This window comes from Microtus ochrogaster, chromosome 1, assembly GCF_000317375.1.
Source record: "Microtus ochrogaster isolate Prairie Vole_2 chromosome 1, MicOch1.0, whole genome shotgun sequence".
NCBI classification, from domain to species: Eukaryota; Metazoa; Chordata; class Mammalia; order Rodentia; family Cricetidae; genus Microtus; species Microtus ochrogaster.
In genome coordinates, this window is record NC_022009.1 from 94,423,790 (window position 1) to 94,434,624 (window position 10,835).

General features: G+C 37.7%; 1 protein-coding gene across 3 annotated transcripts in view; it reads right to left on the reverse strand.

Moving 5' to 3' along the window:
* The window catches only part of Sclt1 (sodium channel and clathrin linker 1), a 122,195-nt gene that overhangs the window by 13,681 nt on the left and 97,679 nt on the right, over positions 1 to 10,835 (reverse strand). For all 3 annotated transcript variants that reach the window (XM_026782922.1, XM_026782924.1, XM_005343937.2), the window contains one exon: positions 304 to 382. In XM_026782922.1, coding sequence (XP_026638723.1) covers positions 304 to 382 — 79 coding nt within the window. The remainder of the gene's footprint in view (positions 1 to 303; positions 383 to 10,835) is intronic.

Below are 10,835 nucleotides of genomic sequence, written 5' to 3' on the forward strand. Positions count from 1 at the left end.
CTGTCTGCATTCGTTTATGCCGTTACACTAAAGTATATAGTCTCTAATATACTGCACAAATTACAGTATTAACAACTTAATAAGAATTCTACTTTTACTGTATACAAAAGATGAATCACTAGTGATTCGTTTTTATTCACAGTATAGTAAGTGTGGAGTTTTAGGGGTAATTGTTTGTGGTTATTTGTATGTAGTTATTCCCGAGTAGAGAATATTTGGGTTTGGTGCATTTTGAATGCGATAGTGTGTGTATCAAGCTGCAGTAGAAAGGGCTTCCCAGGGGAAGGGGAGTCATTTTCTTACCTCAGCTACCTTTTCATTTGCCGTTTCCAGCTGAGAAAGCAGCTCTTGGGTATGAAGTTTCTGTCGACTCAGCTCACTCCTATTAAGCGAGAAGGGACAGGGAGAATTGAGAACTGACCAAACAAACATAAAAGAAAAAGTTTGGAACTATATGCAAATATAAAATACACACTTAAAATTTAAGTTGAAAACAAAAATAAAACAATGTAAACTAAATCTTTACTAATGAGACATTTATATTTTGAACAAAAGTTTTTTTTTTTTTAAAAAATAGTAACGTACTCATTTTTTTTTTTTTAAATAAAATGTGGTGGTTTAAATGAGAAGGGCCGCCACAGACTCACGTTTGAATAACTGGTTACCAGGTGGTGGATCCATTTGGAAAGGATTAGGAAGCACGCCCTTGTTGAAGGAGGTGTGTCATTGGCGGTGGGCTTTGAGGTTTAAAAACTCACACTATTCCCAGTGTGCTCCCTCATAACTTTCTACTTGCAGATCAAGACGTAAGTTCTCAGCTATTTCTGTGCCACACTTTTTACCCTGTCATTATGAACTCTAACTTTCTGAACTCATAGCCCAAATTAAATGCTTTCTTTTATATATTGCCTTGGTCATGGTGTTTTGTCACAGCAATAGAAAAGTAACTAATGCATAAATAAACATATATTCTGGGGTAGTTACACTGTGAATATACTTAACCCTATTGAACCCAGTAAAAATGGTTCAGTAAATGTAAATGATGTATATTTCGTTACAATTAAAAATTATATCACAGATAAGTTTAGTAGCACATATTTTTAATTCCAGCACTCATGAGGCAGAGGCAAGTGAATCTTAGTGAGTTTGAGACCAGTCTAGTCTATATAGTGAATTCCAGGCTAGCTGGGAATATGCTGTGATACCATGTCTTGAAAAATAACAAAAACATGTATCCTGGAAAGATAGCTCAGCAGTAAGAGTACTTGCTGTTCTTGCCTAAGACCTGGGTTCAGTTCCCAGCACCCACATAAGGCAGCTCACACCTTCCTGTAACTCCACTTCCAGGGGTTACAATGTCCTCTTTTTGTCTCTACGGGCACTGCACACAGATAACACAGAGGTCACCAGAACAGAATGCACATATGCTCTCAACAAGTATTACGTTTCTTTTCTTGAAGGACTAACCCTCTGTGTAAATATTCCGTGTGCTCCTAGTGCTTATCTGTGAGCACAAGGACCTCCATGCCTACACAAGAAGTGAGTCAGAACAAATTCCAAATCAATTCTGTAGTTTTAAAATAGTTAATTAAATACTGGCTTTTATCCTTTAACTTTATATTTCTAAAATTAAACAACAAAATAATACTCCCCCCAAATAGCTCCAGCTTTTATATTTTCAAATGAGCCATGTAAACAGCTTGAGAACTCAATAAATCCCTAGAGTATAGTATATTTGAGAACTCAATAAATCCCTAGGGTATACTACATTTGAGAACTCAATAAATCCCTAGGGTATACTACATTTGAGGGAATAGCTGTTAAAATTAGTAAGCTGTGTGTAATAAATATATAAGCCAGGTTAGATTCATGTTATCAATAACCATTCCAATAATATTATTGACCACTTATCACAGGTGATGTGGGACGAACAGTGGTAGTCATAGTACTGCCATCCCCAAACCTGCACTTTGGAAGACCAGTGCTCACGCCCCTTCAATGATGTATTAGTTCAGTTTCACAATGAAGTGTCTGAACTGTTATCACTGATTTCATCACAGCAAACTCAGATATTTAACCTTTATTTTGGTGGTGACAACAAGGTAGAGAAAACTGTACCTAGGGAATCTCATGCACCCTAAAATCACTGCTTCCAACAGGAGAAAATCAAAATGGCCACAGGAGCCAGTCTTCTAGGCCAAATATAATTGAAGACAAAATTATGCATATTAGTATGGATGTAAAATAAGGAGTACAACCCAGGTTAATATGAAACAGTAACATTTATAGTCAATATTCCTTTTACACAAAACCAGAAAACTACCCATTGTGTGATTTGACAACTAAACTATTAGTTTACTTAAGGCAACTATTTGCATGATGGACAGTAATAATTTTCTACAAAACTGATGATCAGAAAAATACAATTAAGTAAAACTATTAATTTTTATACTAAATTATTTGTCTTTATAAGTATTTATCTCTGCATATCTGTCATGCTCCACTGGATTGCAAGCAACACTGATGGCCATTTTCATATGCTTATAACCTAGCATTCAGCAAGAGATAATGATGATAGTGGTTATAATTCTAACAAACACACGGTGCTCCCCACCTGCCAGGCAGTTCAGATACATTCAGAAATGAACTTATTTTAGTTGTTAAGACAACCTGGTGAGGTCTAATTTTATATGTGGAAAAACTGAAAATAAAGTTTAAAAACTGAGTACAAATAAAATACTTTCCAAATAAAGCTATCTAATCTCTTCTCTGGAAACTCGAGAAAAAAAGAAAACTTCTTACCTTTCAGGGTGATTTAAGTATAGTCTGCAGAGGCACACAGAGATACATTTCCGTTTCTGTATGACATTATGGTACTTAAAGAGTATTTACACCAAATAAAAAGTCTGTCCTGCCTACATGATAAGCTGGGGCAAAAGGAGCTCAGAGCTCATGGGAGTGACCAACCAATGATTGGTTTAACTTGAGGCCCATGCTACAAGAAGGAGCCCATGTCTGACATTTTTCTGGATGGACAGGAACTAGAAGGTGGATGGCCCCAAGATCTGGGGGTAGAACCAAACATGACTGGTTAAAAAACAAAGGGGGAAAAGCTCAGTGAAATTATTCCTAATGATATTCTGCTATACTCATAGATCAGTGCCTAGCCTAATCACCATCGGAGAGGCTTCTTCTGGCAGCTGATGGGAACTGACTCAGAGACTTACAGCCAAACATTAGGGGCAACCAACAAGCTCATTCCCTGTAACACTTAACAGTGGGAGTGGGGATATCTCTGGCTCCTTTGCCTGTTCTTGAGACCCTTTTCCTACTTGGTTGCTTCGTCCAACCTTGATATGAGGGGTTTTGCTAAGTCTAACTCCATCTAGTTATATCCCTGGGAGACCGGCTCTTTTCTGAAGGGAAATGGAAGAGCAGTAGATAAGGGGGAGGGGGAGGGCAGGGGAGAACTGGGAGGAGTAGAGGGAGGGGAGCCTGCGATTGGGATGTACTGTATGAGAAAAGAATAAATAAAAAGAAAAAAAAATCAGTGGAATGTGTACCCAATTTCTCTATAATTTCTGTCACAGCATTCATCAAAAGAATACCCAGAAGAATGAGGAATCATAATTTATAGTATTACTCACTAGGAACTGCCTAGCCTATGAGTGTCTCAAACATTTTAGATCATATACATAATTAATATTTAAATGACAGAATTCTAGTCAGGTTTACAAAATATAATGTAGAAACATGTTACAAAATATTAATTTCTGTACATTACAAACATTAATAAAAGCCAGAATGTTTTATCTATGAAGGAAACATGCTGAGCATAATGCTAAACTCTAAAGTCACCAAGTCAGCATTTTTTCAATAAATTACAAAAGCTGATTTCCACAGTGCACTCTCCCGACTGTTTGCAGTCCACCCTTGCATAGTCTCAGGTTTTGTATCAGGTCTCTAACGCAAGGTGCAGTGTGCGAATGATGAGGACGCTGCTATGGTCACAAAGACTCTGACATTAGATGTAAGATGGATGAAAAGGGTTCACAGATATCCTAGGAATTCTAAAGATGGTTTTGTCCAGGTTTTTTCTTGGAATTTATGTTTGCTAAAAGTATAGGCAAACTGACAAACTGAATATTTCAGCAAAATTTTTAAATTTTTATTTTGTGGTACCGAGTATTGAACTCAGGTGTGCCTATACAAGTTCACTTAACAACTAGATGATATCCATTGCCCTTACTGTATTTTCGAATTTGAACTGGGGCTCATTAAGTTGACCAGGCAGACCTGTCATCTTCCTACCTAAGCCTCATCTGCAGAGGGCCAAGCCTAAGTTCCCAAGACCTACACTGTACGCACAACCATCTTTACCTCCAGTTTCAGAGGATCAGACACCTTCTTGTGGCTCTCCACGTGCATGCATAGAAAACTCATAAGTAAAAATAAAGGAAGTCTTAAAATCAACCTAAGGATATTCAAATCCTCCACTGACTTCCTCCTGCTGCACTTTGGATTTTAACTTGAAATATTCTTCAGTATTTTACTGAAAGTAAGTAAATACATTTAACAACAGCTGATGTACACTCTGGTCACCTTTGCTCTGGAGATTACTGCATCCTGTTCCCATCCTTCTCTCCCACAGGCCCTTCTGCTTGTTCCCCCACATCTGCAGTATCTGCTGCCTTTGTTGGTATAGCTCATTTATTCTGTTTTTTCAGGCTCCACTTTAAATGTCAGATTTTCAGACTGATTTCCCAAAGTTGTTAGTTACTTGATTTCATATCAGAATTAATGAGAATCCAATGATTACATTTTCAAAGAAGGCTCCTAATAGTGAAGTATGTTTGGGACACTACAACTAGTAAAATCATGTTCTAAAGCTTCACCCTTTAAACAAAAATTATTCCTAAAAAGCTTATTTTTTAAAGTTACTTGAATAAACTCAAACTTATAAAGTAAGGAGCAAAATTTCTTGGTGGTACCTAATTTTGAGTGTCTATCTTAGAATAACCTTGGGGAAATTACGAAGTACATTTAACAGATACTGAGATGGGACTATGTTATGCTTCTCACTCTGTGAAGTGTTAGTGAGACAAAAGACCAGATCAAGTTAATTCTTATAAATAAATGGAAGCACTAGAAATCAACCAGGATTAAGCTGTAGGCAGTATATATGCTAACACGTTCTTGTGCTAAGAAACACATGTGGATGGAAATCAGGGGATTAGAGTTGTCTCACCAGAGGAAGCAGGCTTGTAGCTGTTTTATGAACGTTAAATAGAAGCTGGATGGACAATGGCAGGGAAGGAAGTGTGTCATAGACAATCAAATCCATGTGTATAGGCCAGGAGGAAAGAAAAGGCAATACATAGGAAACAGTAGGAGGTTCAGCATCAATGGGGTATAGTGTGACCAGGGACAGAGGTAAGAGGAAGAAGCTGGAAATACAGACCACAAAGGATTTTATGTGTTGGGACAATTGGGATTTATTTTCTAACACTGAGAAGATGTTGATGTTCTTTAAGAAGAGAACTGACATGATTAAATTCCACTTTCTGAAAATTTTGCTGATTGCAGTTGAAAAAAACAAGGGAAAAGACTGCAGTCGAATCCAGTTGTTTTAGTAGTAATCCATGTGTATAACGTTGATAGTCTCAAGTACAGTGTTTGGAGAGAAACAGTCAGGTTCCAGATACAGGAAGGTGGACTTAAGGGTGCAATGATGACACTCAGAATTCCACCTTAATAGCAGGATGGATATTAACGTTTATGGAAACGGAACATATAGGATGAGATTAAAAACACAGGATAGGGTGTAACACTGAGTATATAGGATAAGATAAAAACACTGCCTAGGGGTGACACACCAAGTCCGATGTACCAACAGAAATGTTTGGTGGAGAGTTGGAAGGCAATATAGATAAGATTTCAAGAAACGCCAGCATTTGGGGTTGGAGAGATAGTTCAGTTCCAGCAGGCACAAGATATCTCACAACCATCTATAAATCTAGTTCTATAGGATCCACTGCCCTCTTCTGCCTCTGAGGGCAACATGCACACACTTGGTGCACAGGTTTACATATAGGCAAAACATCCATATACATAAAACAATAATAATATAATTAAAAGGTCAGCATTAAATATTTTTATAATAATTAGCCCTCTTCTATTTGTTTCTATCTTAGAAATTGATATCCCAACCCATACACATAAGGAGTATTTCTTTTCTCCCTGCCCAGCCCCAAATAGGTTCTCACTATATAGCTCTGGCTGTCCTGGAACTCACAGACATCCGCCTGTTTCTGCCTCCTGAGTGCTAGGATTAAAGACATGTGCCATGATGCTCTGCACAGAGTATTTCTAATATTAAGTGAACTTCAATTTTAAGTTGCTGTGTGCTGTAACTGAGTGATGTGGTGGAGGAAGTACTGAAAAGGAGGCAGGCAAAGTTTCTTTCCAGTGTAAAAAGCCCTTCTGAAAAATATCACAAATGCTGTAAATAATAAAAAATATTATAGTACCCTAATGCCTAATGAGTGCAATTCAGAGACCCCGTTCCAACGAAGGCAGAAGGTGAACAAGGGAGACTCTGGATATCAAACTCAGGCCTTTACACATATGCATTTGCACACATGTGGACACACAGACACACATACAGAAGGACACGAGAGGTTTACACTTTTAAGCATTTACAAGTCAGTTAATCTAATTGTTCCAATCACTACTATTGAGGCACAGTTTAAGACAAGATGGTGCCGTGTAGACTGTGGTTACTACAATATAAAGGAAAAGTCCCCCCAGTGCATGAAAGCCCTTCCTGGAGACTGAAGATTAAATCACCAAGAGTTCTAGTCAACAATGTATGAGAAAATTAAAAACAAAAGGTGTACTATTCATCTCAGGGAAATGATGGATTTGCCAGCTGCAGTAAGTGCTTTCTTTGAAATCCTCTCATGACAAATTAACACAGCATTGCCAGATGTTTTTTCTATTGAAGTATACTATAATATGCTTCAGCTACTTTTAGTAATTATGTATTTGTAATCTGCCAGTACCTGCAGCTGCTGCTCATCCTGTTAATTAAAAAAACAACTTAAAAAAGTTATAGTAGCTAAACATTACAGATGTACAGCCAAAAAATTATGTTTTAGAAATTAAAATGAATTCCTTAGACTCAAATGCTATGTAATCAACTACACATAGACATAGACACAGACAGACAGACAGACAGACAGACAGACAGACAGACAGACAACAGACTCAGACATAAACACAGAATTGAGCATCACCAATCTCAAAAACAGATTAGAGATGAAACATTTTAAAGTATTAACCTTATGCATAAAAAATTCCTAAATTTTTCCTTATGAAAAATAGTAAAGTTTAAGTCTGGGCAGCAGGAAGAGGGAAGGAGGAATCAGAATAAGAGAAGCTTATTCTGTACACTGTATTAGCTGTTCGTTCATTACTTGAACACAACGATAAGGAACAGCTCATTTCAATCTCATTGACGGTAACAGGTAAGAGTTAGCTAACAGTTCAGTGACATAAAAAGACTAGGTAGGCTATCAGGGGGTGCAGGAAAAGGAAAGAGTATTTTAGGGCAACTGGAATGCTTTATACAGAAAAAGTGGGATTTCAGTTGGGTTTGGAGGGAAGGTAATTTTTTGGTAGGAAAGCTGCAAAAGGACAAGTACAGAAACCAACAGTAACCAACAGTATGCACAAAATGGTCCCAAATCACCTTTTGCCCCTAAGTGTTCCTTCTATTTCAACTCCTGTTCCTATCTCCACCCACCTCTAGTCCACCTACAAAATCTATTCTAGTTTTCCTTCCCAGGGAGATCCAAGTGTTTGCCCTTGAACTGTCCTTGTTACTTAGCTTCTCTGGGTCTGTGGTTTGTAGCATCATTATCATTTACAGCTAATATCCACTTATAAGTAAGTTCATACCGTGGTTTGGTTTTCTGGGTCTGGGTTATTTTACTCACTGCTATGAACTTTTCTAGTTGCCTGCAAATTTCATGTCACTGTTTTTAACAACTGAGTAATACTTCATTGTGCAAATGTACCACATTTTCTTTAACCACTCTCCGGCTGAAGGACATCTAGGTTGGTTTCAGGTTCTGGCATGTATGAATAAAGTCACTATGAATATAAGTGAGTAAGTGACCATGTGGTATGAAGGAGCATCCTTTGGGTATATGCCCACCAGTGGTGTGGCTGGGTCTTGAGGTACATTGATTCCCAACTTTCTGAGAAACTGCCATACTGATTTCCAAAGTGGCTGTACAAGCTTGCACTCCTACCAGCAATGGAAGTGTTCCCCTTACTCCACATCCTCTCCAGCATGAGTTGTCTCTTCTGTTTTTGAGTTTAGCCATTCTGACAGCTTCAAGATGAAAGCTCAGTTGTTTTAATTCGCATTTTCCTGATGGCCAAGTATGTTGAACATTTCTTTAAGTATTTTAAGCCATTTGGGATTCTTTTGTTGAGAATTCTTTTTGTATCTGTACCCCATATTTTAATTGGATATTTGTTTTTTTGAGGTCTAATTTCTTGTGTTCTTAATATGTTTTAGAAATTGGACCTCTGTCAGATGGGGGGTTGGTGAAGATGTTTTCCCATTCTGTAGGCTGCCTTTTATTTGCCTTATGGTTTTCAGTTTCATGAGCTCCTATTAAGTAATAGTCGATTTTAGTGCCTGTGCTATTGGCATTCTGTTCAGGAGTTGTCTCCTGTGCCAATGCATTTCAGGCTATTTCCCATTTTCTTTTCTATCGGGTTCAGTGTATCTTGGTTTATATGTCGAGGTCTTTGATCCAACTGGACTTGAATTTTGTGCAAGGTGATATATATGGACCTATTTGTATTCTTTTACATGCCAACATCCCGTTAGACCAGCACCATTTGTTGAAGATGCTTCCTTTTTTCCATTGTATAATTTTGGCTTCTTTGTCAAAAATCAGGTGATTATTTCCACAAGATGGTATAGGTGGTCAATAGTTGCTGAGAGAGGGAGAATCAGTTTTCTCTAGAGACCAGCTTGGAGGCTGTCCTATCTCAAGTAGGTAGCCCTGAACACATGTACATACAATCAATGCTAAATGGGACTCAATAGGTTACAGAGCTGTGTGTGTAATACAATAGCAATTAAAGGTCATGGATTTGTGAATGAACTGGGGTGGAGTGATACAATAGGAGTCTGAGCAAGAGGGAGAGAGACAGGAGTGATATAGATGCAATGTTCATAAATGAATCATTCTCAAAAAAAAAAAAAAAGTAAATGAGTTCTTTTCCCAGTAGGGGTATCTTGGCTTTGAGTTTTTTGTTTGGGCAGGGTCAGATTGGCCAGGCTTTTATTGTGACATTGTTACGGAGCTAAGAATGACCTTCAATTCTGATCTTCCTGGCAGAATGTACCAACAAATGCCTCTCGAATTTAAATGTACAAGACAAACAAACAGAGAAAAAAAACAAACAATCTTGCCCATGTTTGATCTGATAGTGGGTTTAATTCTCTCTTTTTTCGGTTTTTCGAGACAGGGTTTCTCTGTGTAACAGTTCTGGCTGTCCAGGAACTCAATCTGTAGATCAGGCTGGCCTCGAACTCACAGAGATGTGCTTGCTTCTGTCTCCCCGAGGGTTTAATTTTCTTAAATTTGAAAGAAATATATATTTTTCCTTTTCTCCCTTTTTCTAAGATGTAAAAGAAATCACCACATTACTACAACTTTGGTAGTTTTAGATAATTTAGTGTATTCATTACTTTTCTATTGCTATGATAAAACACTGTAACCTAGGAAATGTAGCTAAGAAAGCATTTAGTTTGGTTTATAGTTATAGAGTCCATGATGACAGAGCAAAGGCATGGTGGCAGGAACAACTGAGAGCTCACATGTCAAAGCTCAAGCAAGAGGCATATAACACACAGGAAATGGTTTTTGAAATCCTAAGCGCCTCAGTGATACACTTCTTCCAAGGGTACATTTCCCAATCCTTCCCAAACAGTTCCACCAACTGGGAACTAAATATTCAAACATGAATCTAAAAGGGTTTTTCTCATTTAAGCCCCACATTTGGGTTTAGGAGGTCACTTAAACAAGACTTGGCTTTAAAGATAGATAGGAAGGAAAACTTTGAAATAGAAAAACAAAAACAAATCAAGATCCAGTCAGAGTTCCTGGATTCAAGTACATAGTTGGGTTCAACTTTATAGGCAAGTGATAGGCTTATTACCCATATGAACATCTGGGAGTATCTGAGCAGCAAAAGGGGAATATCCAAATAAAATTTTAGGCTAAAATTGCATTTAACTAGGACTGCTTATTGGATGCTTGGTTAGTTTGTTTTAAATCTCTTATTTCATGGAGTGTTTCTGTTTATTTCTCTCTCAGTGTACTTAACCACTATTTGGTGCTATGCTATTTTTATGGAGAACCGATTTAAGAAAGATTCTTAATATTTAATTGGGACTCTAAGAAGGAGGCAATATAACAAAACAGAAATGAAATCTAGGGATGACTGGAGAGGCTGGCCTACACTGTGACAGCAGGGAAGAGAACAGATGCAACAAATATATTTGTAACACAAACTGGAATCTTCTTTTGACAGTTTCTCTTTCCTCAATGAAATAGCAATTGAGGTTACTGTATTAGTTACTTTTTTATGGCTTTGATAAAACACTATGACCAAGGCAACTTACAGAAGAGTTTATTTGAGGCTTGGGACTCCAAAGGGATAAGAGTCCATCACCATCATGATGGGGAAGTGTGGCAGCAGGCATAGCTACTGGAGCAGAAAGCAGAGAGCCCATATGGAGAACC